At 48.6% G+C, this 18,098-nt stretch overlaps 1 protein-coding gene across 1 annotated transcript in view; it reads left to right on the forward strand.

Annotated features, from left to right (window-relative positions):
- The window catches only part of EPHX2 (epoxide hydrolase 2), a 98,713-nt gene extending 81,017 nt beyond the window's left edge, over window positions 1-17,696 (forward strand). The window contains exons 13-19 of the mRNA XM_081904092.1: window positions 2,968-3,042; window positions 4,416-4,464; window positions 7,986-8,088; window positions 9,897-9,966; window positions 10,579-10,659; window positions 12,092-12,150; window positions 16,886-17,696. Coding sequence (XP_081760218.1) covers window positions 2,968-3,042; window positions 4,416-4,464; window positions 7,986-8,088; window positions 9,897-9,966; window positions 10,579-10,659; window positions 12,092-12,150; window positions 16,886-16,970 — 522 coding nt within the window. The 3' untranslated portion in view covers window positions 16,971-17,696. The remainder of the gene's footprint in view (window positions 1-2,967; window positions 3,043-4,415; window positions 4,465-7,985; window positions 8,089-9,896; window positions 9,967-10,578; window positions 10,660-12,091; window positions 12,151-16,885) is intronic.
- Window positions 17,697-18,098: the final 402 nt, after the last annotated feature.

Genomic DNA, 18,098 nt, shown 5'->3' on the forward strand with positions numbered 1-18,098 from the left:
AGGAGGCAAAGAGAGTGGATGGTGCTGATAGGAAACGCAGGTCCTAAACGCAGGCACTTAGTTGGACTTTCAGAGAATCATAGGATTGTGGAGTGGGAAGGGGGACCCCAGAGGTCATTCAATCCAACCCCCTGTAATGCAGGCATCTCAGCTAAAGCATCCGTGGCAGATGGCCACCCAACCTCTGCTTGAGAACCTCCAATGAAGGAGATGCCTCAGCCACCTTCTGGGGTAGAGCAGTGGAAGCAGCTACCATCTGAATAAGCATGATTGACTGCCAAAAGCCAGAAATTGATATATGCCACATATTCCTGTGTATAAGACAATTTTGGGGCCCAAGGGGCAGAGTGCAATTCGCTCCCCTGGATATTTGAGAGTGGAGCAGGAAAAAAAGCAATTTGACTTCTGCAGCATACAAATTCCCTCTTAAAGGGTTCTTTATGATTATAAAGCTATGGTTTTCCCAGATGTGATGTATGGAAATGGGAGCTGGACCATAAAGAAGGCTGATTGCCAAAGAATTGATGCTTTTGAATTATGGTGCTGGAGGAGACTCTTGAGAGTCCCGTGGACTGCAAGAAGATCAAACCTATCCATTCTCAAGGAAATCAGCCCAGAGTGCTCACTGGAAGGACAGATGTTGAAGCTGAGGCTCCAAGACTTTGGCCACTCATGAGAAGAGAAGACTCCCTGGAAAAGACCCTGATGCTGAGAAAGATGGAGGGCACAAGGAGAAGGGGACGTCAGAGTATGAGATGGTGGGACAGTGTTCTCGAAGCTATGAACATGAGGGAGGCAGTGGAAGACAGGAGTGTCTGGCGTGCTCTGGTCCAGTGGGTCACGAAGAGTCGGACACGACTAAATTACTAAACAACAACAACAATTATCACAGATGAAAGAAGAAACAAGCGAATAGTAGAATTGGAAGGGACCCCAGAGGTCATTTGGTCCAGCTCCCTGAAATGCAGGAATCTCAGCTAAAGCATCCATGACAGATGGCCACCCAACCTCTGCTTGAAAACCCCAAACAAAGGAGAGTCTGCCATCTTGCGAAGGGAGTCTGTTCCACTGGCAAACAGCCCTTACTCTCAGAAAGTTCTTCCTAAGGTTTTGTCAGAATCTGCCTTTTTGATATGTGAATCCCTTTGTACAGATCTTACCCTCCAGAACAGGAGAAAACAAGCTTGCTCCTTGAGATATTTGGAACTCCCTCAGCCATTCCTCATAAGGCTTGGTTTCCAGACCTTTGACCATCTTGATTGCTGTTCCAGGTCCAGGGGGTCACAAAGAGGTGGACACAACTAAACAACAACAGCAACAATGATTCTTGCATTGCAACACCAACCAGTTCCTGGCCGTCGGGGACATGCTCTCGTTCCAGCTCAACTGACCGGCTTTGCTCCAACGCCGCCGGCGCTCCAGTTCTTATATTGCATATTATAATAATGCTGACTAGCCCAAAAAAATATATATAATTACCTACCATAATTACGATACTAAATAGATCAGTAAAGTTGTTCTGCTTGATGTTTAAAATATTTATTTCTTAATTTTGGGCTCAAAAAAACAGGGGTCGTCTTATACACGGGAAAATACGGTAAATATGGTTGTGGGTTTGCGGGGGAGGGCTGAATCCCTGAGTCCCTTCCAGTTCTAAGAGGCCTGTGCCCACTGAGGGTTAGAACATAAGAGAGGAAGAAGTTGCTGAAGTAGTCAGACAAGTTTCTTTGCAAGACGACAGCCTTCTCTGGCCACTGGAGTAACCTCAGCAGCATTCCGAAAGAATGAGCCAGGTTGCGAGAGTTTCAACTAAGTGACGGGGCCCTCTTAGCTAACGGGGGGGGGGTGGCTTTCTTCCACCCCCTCCCCTAGCTGCTAGGTAGGAGACCGTGAGCCAGAGTTTTGGGGTATCAGCCGAGCTGGAAGCTGGAGACACAGAGACCTGCTTGCTCTGTGTTGGACCCAAAACTGGGACTAATGAAGATCTGTTGGGGTGATAATGCTGGGAGCCGCTATGTCTTAGCCCAGAGTTGTCTTATTTGTGCAAATGGATCAAATCTATGCTTCCAGGTGCCATAAGAAAGCTGCAAAGATAGTGCGGAACAGTGTGCACCCCGGAAATGACCTCTTTCAGCTTCTGGAAGAAGGTACAGGGTTATAAAGACTAGGACTAGCCGCCTGAGAAACAGTTTCTATTCAAATGCGATGTTGGTTTTAAACGCAGTATTTGGTAGTTTCTAGGGACACGGGTGGCGCTGTGGGTTAAACTACAGAGCCTAGGACTTGCTGATCAGAAGGTCAGTGGTTCGAATCCCCGCTATGGGGTGAGCTCCCGTTGCTCGGTCCCTGCTCCTGCCCACCTAGCAGTTCGAAAGCATGTCAAAGTCCAAGTAGATAAATAGGTACCGCCTATTTATGCGCCGGTGTTTCCGTGCACTGCTCTGGTTCACCAGAAGCGGCTTAGTCATGCTGGCCACATGACCCGGAAAATGTACGCCGGCTCCCTCGGCCAGTAAAGCAAGATGAGTGCTGCAACCCCAGAGTCGGCCTCGACTGGACTTAATGGTCAGGGGTCCCTTTACCTTTAAGGTAGTTTCTATGGGAGTATATTGTATTTAATTATGGGGTATCAGAGTTTTTAGGGGGCTAACCAGGCTGGGATAGCTGGGATAGCAGGCTTGTTGGTTTTTGAATGTCTGATGTAGATTTTTTCAATTTCGTTGTCCTGTATGGGACCATGACAATAAAGATTATCGTATCGTAAAACCACATATCCTAAAGACACCACAGTCTCCACTGAACCCCTGAACTCTCCCCGAGATAGGAGTGGCATGTGACAATACTCTAATAAATAAGATCTTGAAAATCCAGTGGCTGGTTGTAGCCAAAAGAGATATTCTTCCTCCGACAGTGCCTCCTGGCATGTCTTGCATCCACACTTCAGTGTTTCACCTTTTTCCTCTGCAGGGAGTTGCGGAGGCTGAACTGGAGAAGGACATCAGCAGGACCCTGAAGTTCATGATCCGGTCGATTCGGAAGGAGGTTGGTGTCTCCTGCGTGTAGGGTGTTGGGGCAGGAGAGGCTGTCCTGGGATGTCAGAGGCACTGCTATTCATGTCTGGGCTCAGGTTGCCCTCCTGTTTATTTTTATTTTTATAATTTTTATAAGATTTTCTATTTTACAATTTTAAATACTCAAACATCCTTGCATTATCAGTGACTTCCCTTCTTCTCTTTCCATGGTTCGTTTTGCATAGCATAAATCTCTGCATATTTAACATAGATGAAACCATTCAGTATCCCATTATTACATCCATCAAAACTTATTTACATGGTTGAATTTATCTTAATGCCGCCAGTGTTTTCAGCTGTACACAATTATTTCCAATATATTCAGCAAACATTTTCTAATCTTCTTTAAATGTATGTTCTTCTTGTTCTCTTATGTTAATAAGCTGCGCATATTCCGTCAGCTTAAGTTTGCCATTCTTCTTTAGTTGGGACCGCACTCGTTTTCCATTTGGGGGCCAACAAAACACAGGCCACAGTAGTGGCATACATAAATAACCTTTTTTGACACCTGGGAATTTCTGTGTGAATTATCCCCAACAGAAAGGACTCTGGGGTTGTTGGGAAAGTACTTTTAAACATCTTTTTCAATTCATTATGGATCGTTTCCCAATACTATTTTACTCTTTTACAAGTCCACCGCATATGAAAAAACATTCCCTCGACCTCCTTGCATCTCCAGTTTAATAGGTGCGTTTAGTTTAATGGTGGGCTGTGCCTTACGAGCTTTTGAATTTTTATCTCTTTATAACATTCCTAGATAATGAATTTTTATCTCTTTATAACATTCCTAGATAATGTTGTGCTTTCCGCTTTACTCCTTTAATCTAAACATATCATTGTATCATTTTTATTTGGGCTGAAATATCCAGCCTTCAAATGGCTTAAAAGCTGGGTTACGTTTGCTCAGATTCATTTATTTTTTTGACTCTCTCTTGAGAATGCTGAGCTAAGTGGCCCATCAGTTCTGACTCTAGCACGGGGGTAGGCAGCCTAAGGCCTGGGGGCCGGATGTGGCCCAATCGCCTTCTAATTCCGACTCGCCTACAGTCCGGGAATCAGCGTGTTTTTACATGAGTAGAATGTGCCCTTTTATTTAAAATGCATCTCTGGCTTATTTGTGGAGCATAGGACTTCGTTCAGTTTTTCCCCCCAAAATAAAGTCTGGCCCCCCACAAGGTCTGAGGGACGGTGGACCAGCCTACAGCTGAAAAAGGTTGCTGACCCCTCTTCTAGCAGATCCCTTTCTCTCTCCCAGCTCCTCTCCACCTCACCTCTTTGCCTCTTCACCAACAGCAGCCTACTGGCCTGACTTCTGATCATTCATTCAAAATGCTTTCCTTGCAGGACAAGATAAACGGCCCTTCGCTTGATATCAGGAAATGCCGAGAGCGAGGTGAGAGAACACAGCAGCCGGGCAGGCGCTACAGCAGTTCCCACGTGATATGGGGTGCATGCATTTGGGTGTGGGGTGCAAAAGGGGAGAAGGAAAACCTTTTGCTCCCTCCCTCATCATGTGCTGGTCCCGTGGGTTAACCGTGAGGCAAGGTCCGAGTCCAGGTCAAGGGTGCAGTCCGTCAAAGCTGAAGCTGGGTCCAAGGCAGGGAGTCGGGTGAGGTCAGGAGCTCCAGCAGGACAGGGTTCAGGCAGGAAGTAGCTACCAACAATGTTGTTCCCGCAACTTGGGACTGGGGCTGGCTGGCTTTTATCTGCCCCGAGGCATAGGGCAGCCCCAGTCTACAGGTGACTTGCCTCTCCTGGCCTGGAGGCGAGCACTCCTCCTGCAGGAACTTAGTTCCCTCCACCTCTCTGCCCTGAGCCTCTGAAGCTCAGAAGAGGCTGGAGGGTTACCGGACCCAGAGGCAACCCCAGCTTCCTCTGACGGGGCTGAGAGTGGAGCAACTGCAGGCAGTGGGTCCTCCATCACCTCAGGAGCCAGAGCAGACTCAGCTGGTGCCTGCACCTGAGGATCAAGCACAGGTGAGGACCCATCAGGCTCAGGCCCCAGCCATGGCTCAGCTGGTTCTGGAGGCGGGGACTCCTGTGCAGGCTGGGATTCCTCAGGTTCAGCCTCCGAGTCCGAATCGGACTGTGCGGTGGGAGATTCAGGGCAGACAAAATAATAAACTTGCCAAGTGCCTATGGCACCCAAAGGGTGACCCCTTAATGACTGTTGCAGCTGGCTCCTATAGCACGTTGTTTATTATCGTTATTATCGTTATTATTGTTATTATCGTTAATTGAACCATGGGTCTCAGGGTGGTTCACAGAATAAAATCAAGATATAAAAACCACAAATTACCTAATATATGGTTACCAGATGTCCCCGTTTCCCGGGGACAGTCCCCGGATTTACAGATTTGTCCCCGGACAAAATCCGTCAACGGTATGTCCCCGGATTTCATTTGATGTCCCCGGACTTATATTTTAAGTGTTGTAGATTTATTAGTAGGGAAAGAGCGCTGCATGATTGGTTCAACAGCACAAGACACATCACATGGGGACTTCCAGCGAGGCAAAATGGCGGGCGTCACGGCAGCGAGCAGCTCCTGAAGCCAGCCAGAGCCAACTGCGCTACCAGACTGGCTCCAGGCTGCTGAGACTGCTGCTGCCGAGGGGGAACCGGGGACGCCCGGCGCGTCAACAGAGGGAACCGCTCACACACACACACACACCGCAACCCAAATCGAGCCAGGAGCAAGAGTACCCGGTTGACTGCCCAGCGACGCACCAGGGCCAGGAAAATCCTGGAGCTGATGCAGGGAGAAGGAGAGGAGAAGGAAGAGACAGAAAGAGAAAGTTAAGAAAAAAAGGGGGAGCCCTGAACTTGTCGCGCCATTCTGTTCTTCCTCAACAACATAGGGGCGCTTTCAGCTTGCAAGTTCCCAGCTTAATTTTCCTGCTCAACAAGTACGAGTGTTCAGTGAATTTAAACTCCTGGTGGGAGAGTCCGTTCCAGCCCTTGCAAGTGTTGACTGTGTCTCCTTTGTCCATTTTGGCGATCCCAGAGCGCAGCCTGCTTTGCGCTGACACAATGCCTTAGATCTCAAATCACACATTTGCAGAGTGTGATTTGAGAATTATTCGGGGGAGAGAAAACAGTTTGCATGTCGCGCCACGCTTGATGGTTTGCAGACGGATGCAAATGAAGTGTAGGAACCGAGAGAGAGGCTCCTTGTGCAAAGGTATTTGCTGTGCAGAAACTTTGGGTGCTTCTAGATGATCTGCTTGTTGAGTATTCAGCCTGATTTGTTAGCAGGGAGATTAGATGTTGTTGGTTGTTTAATGAGCATGCATTCCGATTTGTTTGTGGGGAGGTTATATGCCATTGCCTCAAGCAAGTCTTATCCCAGGGCGTTTCTCCATTACTGCAAAGCCCAATCTCTAGGGAAAGTGGGTTTCTTGTGCAAGACCCTCCAGTCAATTCTAATTATGCAGCCTGAATCTGTTGTTTATATGTGATTGAATCAGAAAAGGGCAACCAAAATCATAAGACGATGGAGCAACTCTCCTCTGAAGAAACATTGTAGCATTCGAGATATTTTAGTTTAGAGAAAAGGCGAGTGAGATAGAATTTTAGAAAATGATACATGGCATGGCTAGAGAGACGCCCTCTCTCATAGCACTAGAATTTGGGAACATCTGATGAAGCTGAATGTCAGGAGATTTAGGAAAGATTTTTTGTGGTTTTTTAAAGGACATATTCATGCAGCGCATAGTTAAATTACGGAACTCAATCCCACAGAAGGCAAAGATGGCCATCAACCTAGATGATGATGATGATGATGATTTATTTATACCCCACCCATCTGTCTGGGTTTCCCCAGCCACTCTGGGCAGCTCCCAACAGAATATTAAAAACGCAATAAAACATCAAACATTAAAAACTTCTCTATACAGGGCTGCCTTCCGATGTCTTCTAAAAGTCAGATAATTGTTTATCTCCTTGACATCTGCTGGGAGGGCGTTCCACAGAGCGGGCACCACCACCGAGAAGGCCCTCTGCCTCGTTCCCTGTAAGCTCATTTCTCATAGTGAGGGAACCGCCAGAAGGCCCTTGGAGCTGGACCTCAGTGTCCGAGCTGGACGATGGGAGTGGAGACACTTCTTCAGGTCCGCTGGGCGGAGGCTGCTTAGAGCTTTAAAAGAAGATGAGATGAATTCATAAAGGAGAGGGCCATCAATGGCTGCCAGCCGTGATGGCTATGCTGCACCTCCACAGTTGGAGGCAACAGTGCTTCCAAATACCAGTGCCAGAAAGCACAGGAGGGGAGAGGGCTTTTGGGTTTGAATCCTGCTTGCTGGTTTCCCAGAAGAAGCATCTGGGTGGCCACTGTGAGAGCAGGATACTGGACGCTCTAGGCCATTGGCCTGGTCCAACAGGCTCCTCTTGTCGGACTTGCATTCACTACGACCGAGCTACTACTCTCCGGTCAAGTCCTTCGGAATCGCCTCCGACGATAATTAACGACCTGAGCCTCTGATAAGCCTCCAGGCATGTTCCCCATTCAGCAGAGTTTCAAAGCGGCAGAAGTGACGAGATTGAAGAGCTACATTGCAAAGACTTTTATTTCTCGCTATGCAGACAGAAAAGAAATAAACATGCTCTCTCTGTGAAAGCAGAGAGCAACTGAAAAACAAAGGAACAGGAAACCAGTAACATCACATCCGTCTCCTGTCTTCCATGAGACTTCCAACAGTCTGGAATCCCTGGAATGTAAACAGAGTCTTGTGACTCCAAGAGCATTGCACAGTGGAAACACACAGGAACCAACACCTCTTACGCTCTTATAAATCCCACCCACAAAATAGGGACTGTCTGGAAATGCCATTTTTTGCTCAGGCCCCGCCATTTGCAATTAATTATGGCCACGAAAGCATTACTTTCATTCTGATCTTCCTTCATTTGCACCGCAGGAGGACTGCTGAAAGGACTTTCCGAAGACGCACCCTCAAGTTCTCTCCTGCCAGAGCCTGTGCTGCAGTACTATCTCCAACAGTTTCAAAAATCTGGATTTAGGTGAGTGGCAGGGAGGGGGTGAAGCAGGAGTAACTGTGGCTCTCATTTGTGTAGGAATAGATTTAGACAGTAGGAGAGGATTTATTGTTTAGTTCTTGTCCTTCCTTGTGAGATCAGCAGAGTACCATCCTTTGCATCTTGGGAACTAAGACAAGGTTGACTTAACCATCTAGCAACAATAATCCAAGATGCTTTAAGACAGACTGTGTTTTCCTGGTATTGCCTGTTTTCTCCCCCTTAAAAATAGCAATCACACTCCCATTGTTTTGTGAAGAAATAAAAGTAATATTTACTTACATAATCCAAGTCTTGAAGTAGTACAAAATATACAGTGGTACCTTGGTTGTCGAATGGCTTGGCTCCCGAACAAATCAGCTCCCAAACACTGAAAACCCGGAAGTGAGTGTTCCAGTTTGCAAACGTCTTTCAAAAGCCGTACATCCGACATGGCTTCCGCAGCTTCCCATTGAGTGCAGGAAGCTCCTGCAACCAATTGGAAGTTGCCCCTTGGTTTCTGAATGGTTCCGGGAGTCGAATGGACTCCCGGAATGGATTAAGTTTGGTAACCAAGGTACCACTGTATGTTCAAAAATAGTGCCTGAGCTGCAGAGAGAGTTCTGTGAGCAGCAGAGCTCGGACATGCATGTGGGGCCAGCTCAGAAGCAGGATGAAGAAAGAAGAGGCTGACCGGGCAGGAAAGGAAGTATGTAGTGTTACAGCTTCCTGCCAAGGCAGGCAAAGGAAGCCATCTCACAAGGTTCTCTCTAGCAAATTTAAAGGAAAGCTGTGTGACCCTCAGCCCCTTCATGTGCCTGTCTGGCACAATGTGAATTGTTGGTTTGACCAGGGCCATCTGACCCATAGTCTCTAGGGGTGTTGGGCACCTGGGCGCCAGGCTCTCAGAGGCGCCAGGCCGAGAGTCCGGTGCCCGGGAGTTGAGCCCACCCATTGGTTGGAGCATCGCGTCAGGCTCTTCTGCGGGCAGCTCTGCACCGCAGGTTCAGGGGCAACTGAGCCAGCGAAACACTGAGGCGGTCGGCTGGCTGGGGGACTGGGCAACCGCCAGCTGGATCTTTGCACCCCAGAGCCACATATTCTTAAGATAGCCCTGGGTTTGATGGCAATATGGTCCCATAATTAGGTCTGGAGGGCGCTTTGCCTTGGCACGGCATGCTCTCCCATTCTTCTGCGCAAGGACTGCAATGCAGCTTGTACTTTGGAGTGCAGGCATTGTTAGGATATAGTTCCGTTCCACCGTAAAAGAGTACAGGCCTGACTGTTGTGTGCCACATGCCTGTTTACTTTCAGCGAAGATCTGCTGGGAACTTCCGTTTGTATAGAGCTTTTGCTTTTTGCTGTTTTGCTGGAGACGAAGGGAAGCAGATATGTTTTTTCCTTTGTTCCTGCTGCTGAATAAAAGCTGTAAATATGCTTACACATTTCTCTGTCTGCCTCTTCTGCTGTGAGAAGATTTATTCACTCTGCTGATAGAGCGTGCACGGGTCTCTAAACGTATCTGAGGCTTGTGTTGCTGATTGATGCTGTTCCAAGGGAGACCGGTGATTGTCCGGCTGTCAGCCGGTGGCTAGAGCCAGCTTGGGACCAGATGGCCCCGTCTCCCCGGCAGTATCCCAACAGGCATTGCATGTGATGGGGCTCTGTGGGGCTCAAGGATTTCTGATTCTTTTGCGGTGGTTTGCACACTGCAAGGGGTTGAACCAGATGGTCTTTGGGGTCCCTTCCAACTCTACGATTCTGTGACTGGCCTCTTATGAGCCTCCTTCTCTTCTCCCCTTCGCCTCTTTCAGAGGACCACTGAACTGGTACCGAAACATGCAGGCGAACGTGCGCTGGGGATCCCGTGCAAGGAGCTGGAAGGTAAGGGATGGAGAAGAAGTGACTCCCTTGATTTTCCCACCCTCTTGCCCTGGAACAAAGCTCCAAAAGGTCACCGTAAACCTCTAGCTGGCCAAATGCAGTAGATCTTCATCGAAAGGTTTATCTCCAGCACAGATTTTGCCAACCTGGCAAAACCTTGAGCGAGCAACTTGGCATGGGCAGCCTTCCATTCAGGAGAGGAAAACGCACATGAAAACAAGGAGGGAGTTGCTCTCCTAAGTCATTTTCACAGCTAAAATCTGAGATTTCTTGGCCAAAATCCCTCTTGTGTGCTTACTATATGAGGATATTACTTCATGCATCTGACAGAGCAGGCCGTTCCTGTCCACAAAACCTTATTCCCCCCCCCCCAAACAACCTATTAGTCTTTCAAGGCACCACGTAACAAACCCAGAAAGCACAACCACTACTCTGGAATTTCCACCGTATAACCCAAAATATTGGGGTGGGGGGAGACTGCACCTCCCAAGGGATTTGGCAGCTGCACACAAGCCAACACTCCCCTGCCCATTTCTGCAGCACGTGAAATCATGCCTGGCTAATCACTGCTTCAAACTGGCCTCCATTCCTTTTGCATCTTTGAATCTACAGATCAGAGTTCCTGCTTTGATGGTCACTGCTGGGGGGGACGTAGTCCTGTCCCCGAAATTGAGCAAAGGCATGGAAGAATGGGTGAGTGACTAGTGCTGCCAACCTCGGCAACAGGTGGGTGATGTTTGCCCGCAGATGCACAGAAGTTGCAGGTTGCTGCAGCCAAGCCGTCCTTCTGAAACATCCTTTCTGTTTTGTGGCCTCCCGGGTTGGATTGCTGTAGTGCTCTTTACGTGGGGCTGTCCGCGAAAGACAAAAGTCAGCTGCCAAAGTTATTCGAAACTGAGCTCAAATGAAGTCAAAGGCGTTGAACCACACAATGCCCCTTCCTCTTGCCATCTGTAGCAGCTTCCAGTTCGTTTGATCTTCTGTAGCCCTAAATAATAATAATAATAATAATAATAATAATAATAATAATAATAATAAAAAATATTTATATCCCGCCCTTCCCATCCAAAGCCAGGCTCAGAGCAGCTAACAACAGTAAAATAATACAGCATTCCAAAATCAATTCATTATAAATTCAGTCCAAATCAAATTAATGGCAACCATTGGGTTAGAGTTCTGTGAGGATTACCAAAGGAGGGGGGTCAGACTGTGCCTTGGCCGAAGGCCTGGTGGAACAGCTCTATCTTGCAGGCCCTGCGGAAAGATGTCAAGTCCTGCAGGGCCCTCGTCTCTTGGGACAGAGCATTCCACCAGATCGGGGCCATGACCGAAAAAGCCCTGGCTCTGGCTGAGGCCAGCCTAACCTCCCTGTGGCCCGGGATCTCCAAGATGTTTTTGTTTGAAGACTGTAAGGTCCTCTGTGGGACATACCAGGAGAGGCGGTCCTGTAGGTACGAGGGTCCTAGGCCGTATAGGGCTTTAAAGGTTAAAACCATGGATGGCTCCTCCGTGGTGAGAAATCACGAGCAGAGAGGGGTCGGCAGTGGCAATTGGAAGCTGGGAGGGCAGTCCAGTGCTCCTCGGTTAAGAAGCCGAGGAAGAAAACGGAGATGGCTCCAGCAAAGCCAGTGCAGGGTGATGAAACGAGGGAGAAGGACCACGGTTCTGACTCTGGCGCAACTGCCTTGAAAGGCGGGAAGTGACAGGCCTGACCCCCAGACTGCCTCATCACTTGCTTGCCAGTTAAATAGCCCCTCTCCCCGCAACTTACTTTCTTATTTCATGATTTCGTAAAATTTATACACCGCTCGATTGTAACAAAGACCTCAAAGCGGTTTACAAAAAAAAGATAAAGGAATAAAATTATCACTAAGAGAAACGAACAAGAATCTAGGATTTTCAGAAAGCTAAAATAACAATGGACTGAAAACTGATTAAAACTCACACCTACTTTCTAAGCATCCGGACAGGCTTGTCTGAACGAATATGCTTTTAGTAGGTATTTTTTATTATTATTATTATTATTATTATTATTATTATTATTATTATTATTATTACTATTATTACTACTACTACTACTATCCTACGGCTGGCCTGGGTTGTAACCCGAGTCTTGTCTTTTCAGATTCCACATCTGAGCCGTGCGCACATTGAGGAGTGCGGACACTTCACGCAGATGGAGAGGTAAACATGGAGCCCGCCTCCCCTCCTGCGGTTTCCAGCAACTGCCATTCAGAAGCAATTCTGCCTCACAACTATGGAAGCGGAACGTAACCACTGTGTCTAGCAACCATTGGTAGCCTTTCCTTCCTCTGTGAAGTTGCTCGGTCCTCTTTTAAAGCCCTCCAAGTTGGTGGCCCTCGCTGCCGCCGTTTGTGCTGTGTAAAGAAGGACTATTTTCTCAGTCCCAAATCTCCCAACATTCAGCTTTGTTGGCTGCCCATGAGTTCTGGCGCTAGGAGGGAGGGGAGAGAATCTTCTCCTGTATCCACTTTCTGTTGTGAGTTACGGAGGTGCTGTGCCTCTCAGGGAGAAACCAAAATTGACAGCTGCACATCCCTATTCTTCCCAGTACAGTGGTGCCCCGCAAGACGAATGCCTCGCAAGACGGAAAACTCGCTAGACGAAAGAGTTTTCCGTTTTGGAGGTGCTTCGCAAAACGAATTTCCTATGGGCTTGCTTTGCAAGATGAAAATGTCTTGCGAGTTCCTGCGGGGGTTTTTCCTTCCCCCCCCCTTTTTCCAAGCCGCTTATCCGCTAAGCTGATAAGCCGCTAGAAGCCGCTAAACCGCTAATAGCGCTAATCCGCTAAGCCGTCAATGGGCTTGCTTCGCAAGACGAACAAACCGCTAGACGAAGAGACTCTTGGACCGGATTATTTTCGTCTTGCGAGGCACCACTGTAGAGCGACGTGTGCCTGCAGACCTCTGGGCCACTGTACTGATGGTGCCCTCTAAACCAAGCCTCAGTCCCCAGTTCCCCTCACCAAAGTTTCTTTTGCACCAAGTTCTTCCATGCCTCTGTCTGTGTGTATGTGTGCAAAGAGGTGTTTTATTTCTTCCATGAACACCCACCCTGCCTCATCCCCTTCCTGCCCCCATTGTTCATCCGCAACTCATAAACCTCCATCTCATCCTAATGTCGCAGCAGCTGTAAAAAAATAACCCAACTATCAGCGCTGTCTAGAAGACCATTAAATGAGCCGCTGGGTGGAATTGCCTTTCGGCAGAGACATCCCCCCACTGATGGAACAATAAATTCCGGCGCAGGATGAATAAATCGGGGCGGGAAGTGGGGACAGCTCAGCTCTCAGTAAGGGTCAGAGTCGTCTTTCTTTCTTGCCCGCTCCCAACCCCCACATCAAACTTTACAAGGAGGTATAACATCTTGCCAATTTAAACGACATGGTGGAATATTCTCCTGGATTTATGGGGCGGGAATTAGAGTGGTGGGGGGTGAACACAGTTGTAAAGGGCACATGGTATCTAATCTGCAGGCGGATGCAGCACCTGGGCAGAAAGACCGCTGTGTGCATGTGCAGAGGAGAGAGTATTTCTTAATGCAGCACACGGTTAAACTGTGGCACTCCCTGCCACAGGAAGCAACCTGTTGTTGTTTAGTCGTTGACTCAAGTCCGACTCTTCATGACCCCATGGACCAGGCACTCCTGTCTTCCACTGCCTCCCGCAGTTTGGTCAAACTCCTGCTGGTAGCTTCGAGAACACTGTCCCACCATCTCGTCCTCTGTCGTCCCCTTCTCCTTGTGCCCTCCATCTTTCCCAACATCAGGGTCTTTTCCAGGGAGTCTTCTCATGAGGTGGCCAAAGTCTTGGAGCCTCAGCTTCAGGATCTGTCCTTCCATTGAGCACTCAGGGCTGATTTCCTTCAGAATGGAGAGGTTTGATCTTCTTGCAGTCCATGGGACTCTCAAGAGTCTCCTCCAGCACCAGAATTCAAAAGCATCCATTCTTCGGCGATCAGCCTTCTTGATGGTCCAGCTCTCACTTCCATACCTCACTGGGAAGCAACCTAGATGGCTTTAAAAGAGGACTGTGCAAAGAGGAGGAGAGGGCTATCGATGGCTCCTCGCTACAATGGCTGCGCTCTTCATCCACCATTGGAGGCAGCGACGCTTCTTAGTACCAGTTGCCGGAAACCGGAGAAGCAGAGACTTCTCTTGTGCTCAGATCCTGCTTGCGTGTTTCCCAGGGGAGGCATCTGGGTGGCCACTGAAAACAGGAGGCTGGATTAGGTGGAGACCTCAGTTGCCCTTCTCTGCAGCCTCCTGTATGCCAAGCCAGGATGTGTGCCGGCAGTGTGTCAATGCCCCTTGCTTGTCTGGGTTGAAGATGGCAAAGTGTGTGTGTGTGTGTGTGTGTGTGTGTGTAGAGTCGTACCTTGGTTCTCAAACACCTTGTGACTCGAACATTTTGGCTCCCGAATGCCGCAAACCTGGAAGTAAGTGTTCCAGTTTGTGAACTTTTTTCGGAAGCTGAACGGACTTACGGAACAGATTCCTTTCGAGAACCAGGGTACGACTGTATAAACCTCTGGAATGTACCCTGCTGTTCAAATATATGAATCACATCCATTGCTCCTCTCACTTTGCCCCTGGCCACACGCACTACTGGCGAGGGACTCACAAAAGGCTTGCCCATGAAGGCAGGCAGCCCTCTGTCGTAAAAGGTTTCCCCACCCTGGTGTGAAGAGTTAGCCTTGCTGGCTAGTCTTAGCCATTCCCTCAGTTGCCCAGCGCTGGATTGTGGTGCAAGGCTTTTATCCCTGCCTAATGCCTAAAGGACGCGGGTGGCGCTATGGGTTAAACCACAGAGCCTAAGACTTGCCAATCAGAAGGTCGGCGGTTCGAATCCCCGCAATGACGGGGTGAGCTCCCGTTGCTCGGTCCCTGCTCCTGCCAACCTAGCAGTTCGAAAGCACGTCAAAGTGCAAGTAGATAAATAGGTACCACTCTGGCGGGAAGGTAAACAGCGTTTCCGTGTGCTGCTCTGCTTCGCCAGAAGCGGCTTAGTCATGCTGGCCACATGACCCGGAAGCTGTACGCCGGCTCCCTCGGTCAATAAAGCGAGATGAGTGCCGCAACCCCAGAGTCGGCCACGACTGGACCTAATGGTCGGGGGTCCCTTGACCTTTAATGCCTTTCCCAGGTCACCAGTGCAGGACTTGGAGGGATACAAAGGGGTGAAGCCGCTCTTAAGAGTTGCAGGCTGGACGTTCAGAAAGGCTGGGGCCATTTGCAGGCACCTGGTTGAAACATTCCCCACAAAACTTTAAGTCTACCCACCAAGTACCTGCTGTCCCTCCCAACTGAACCAAGGGCCCGGTAACTTACCTTAAGACAGAGCAGGGGAATATACAGAGTCTCCGAGCCCCACAGGCTCATCTGCACCCCCATCCCTGCTGGAGAAGGGACTGGAACTTCCAGGATCTCTGGCAGGCAACCGGAGAGGATGCAGAATGGGACCTTTTTGCTCCTGTTTCACAGTGAGCTTAGCCAGTGACTTGGTGTGTCATTCAGACTGGGACTCACATTTAAGCTTCCACACCAACAGCGAGATACAGCTCATAAGGAGAGAGGCTTGTCAGGAGGTCCTACACACGAGTAGGAGTCCGGCAGAGACACAAACCCGACTGGCAGGTTCTCTGCCTCCTGATCAGTCGTTTGGGAGATTCAATAACTTTTTCCAGTCCGAACATCACAGCCTCAAAGGCATCGGCACACTTCAGGACCAGCAGAGTATAGGCAGTCAGCGTTCAGACTCAGTAGCGCAGCATTTTGGCTAAACTATGTTTATTTACATATATACACTCGGAGCATCGTAACTCAGCTCCTCCTTCTTCAGCATCAGACCAGCAAAGAGAAAGGACAAAGGACAAAAGTCCTACATCACGGAAACACAGTAATATAAACATCCTGTCTCCGTCACTTCCCACAATGTGGAATGAAAACATATACCGTCATATGATAAAAACAATCCCATGACTGCAACACGGGAAATGAATCCTAACAAGGCTAACCAAAAATTCTGCTTCCTATGGCATGGTAAACCACATGTTGACTTAGCTATGTAAGGCACATGGCTAAGGAAGGCGGAAGAGCAAAGCAGCTTCTGGGTCTGCAGGACAGGACAGGACAGGACAGAACAGAACAGAACAGAACAGAACAGAACAGAACAGAACAGAACAGAATAGAATAGAATAGAATAGAATAGAATAGAATAGAATAATATTCTATTATTGAGCAATCTAGCTCAACCTCCTACAATACATGAATCACAGCAAAAGAATCCCTGACAGATGGACATCCAACTGCTCTGTAAAAACCTCCAGTTGAAGGATTCCACCACCATCCGAGGGAGTGCCTTTCACCGTCAAACAGCTCTTGCCACCAGAAGGTTCTTCCTCAGGTTTAGCAAGAATCTCCTTGTCACTTGAACCCGTTGGTTTGGGTCCGACCCTCCAGGTCAGGAGAAAGCAAGCTTGCTCCATCTCCCAGTTGACGGCCCTTCAGATATTTGAAGACGGCTCTCACGCCTCCTTTCTCCGTCTTATCTTCTCCATGTTTGTGTGATCCCTGTAAAGCCACAGTTTACTGTGTCGTGCAAACTCAGCCATTCTCACTGTGGTTTGCAAAAGGGCAGCTCTAGTGTGCTCATGGCGAAAGTGAGATGGAGTCCAGCTCCGTTGCAGCTCCTGTTCCCAGGGAGCGCGCCAGAACAGCTCCCTTCCACCCTGTGCATTGTCTGCATGTTCTCTCCCCGGTCACACTCCTCCACACATGAAAAGGAGCATGGAAAAGCTATGCCGCGTGGAAAAAAAATGCAGAATGTGGCTTGGCAGCAGTTTAGTTCCTGTGGGCACCGGGTTGAGGTCTTTGTTTTTCGTACCTGTTTCCTCTCAGGCCTGCGGCTCTGAACAAGATCCTCATCGAGTGGTTGCAGGGCGTTCACAAGGATGTGCCACTGCAGTCGATGGCCAAGCTCTAAGCAGGACCCGAGCAACGAACCTGGCTCAAGCGCTGGCGGTTGGCTTTGGGAAGAAGCCATTGCGGATTTGCTCTGAACGGCTGTGGGTGCTTTCGGAAACAAAATGGATTTTCACGTTGGTGGCATGGAAAAAATGTGTTACAGTGGTACCTTGGTTTTCGAACGTCTCCGTTGACGAACGTTTCGGTTTTCAAATGCCATAAACCCAGAAGTAAATGCTTTGGTTTTCAAACACTTTTCGGAAGTCAAACATGCCACGTGGCTTCCATATTGAGTTTTCCATTCTGAGGCTTCCATATTGAGATTTCCATTTTCAAACGTTTCGGAACTCAAACGGTCTTCCAGAACGGATTACGTTCCAAAGCCGAGGTACCACTGTATAATGTAATTCGTTCTTAACAACAGAAAATGGACTAACAATCATGTTTTAATAGCGCAAAGCCCCAAACACCAGAAATAGCCCCTTCCCCACAAGTTTTCAGCTCATATTGATTCTGCTGAAAGTTCGTAAGTGAAAGAATGGTTATATTTTTAAGAAAACTGTCCAAGATAATTCACCTGGCTTAAGAGTTTCAGGTCCAACACACCATGGTTTATTGGACTGAGAATAAGCACTTCCTCCTCCTCCTCCTTGAATCAAAGAATTGTAGAGTTGGAAGAGACCCAAAGAACCATCTAGTCCAATCCAGGCACCTACCTGAAGAGGAGGTCTGCTAGTTTGTTGAAGTGCAGGAGCTTATGGCTCTTAAGCACGTCCTACAAAAATGGGGGGAGGGGGTCAAACCACAATCAAACCATGGCTTGCAATTTGGGTCAGTCGGCAGCACTTAAACTACTGTTTATAATATAATCATTATAACACCATATAACACCGGTCTTGAAAGACCTACATTGGCTCCCAGTATGTTTCCGAGCACAATTCAAAGTGTTGGTGCTGACCTTTAAAACCCTAAACGGCCTCGGTCCAGTATACCTGAAGGAGCGTCTCCACCCCCATCATTCTGCCCGGACGCTGAGGTCCAGCGCCGAGGGCCTTCTGGCGGTTCCCTCATTGCGAGAAGCAAAGCTACAGGGAACCAGGCAGAGGGCCTTCTCGGTAGTGGCGCCCGCCCTGTGGAACGCCCTTCC

Source organism: Podarcis melisellensis, assembly GCF_964234715.1.
Source record: "Podarcis melisellensis genome assembly, chromosome: 3".
Lineage (NCBI taxonomy): Eukaryota > Metazoa > Chordata > Lepidosauria > Squamata > Lacertidae > Podarcis > Podarcis melisellensis.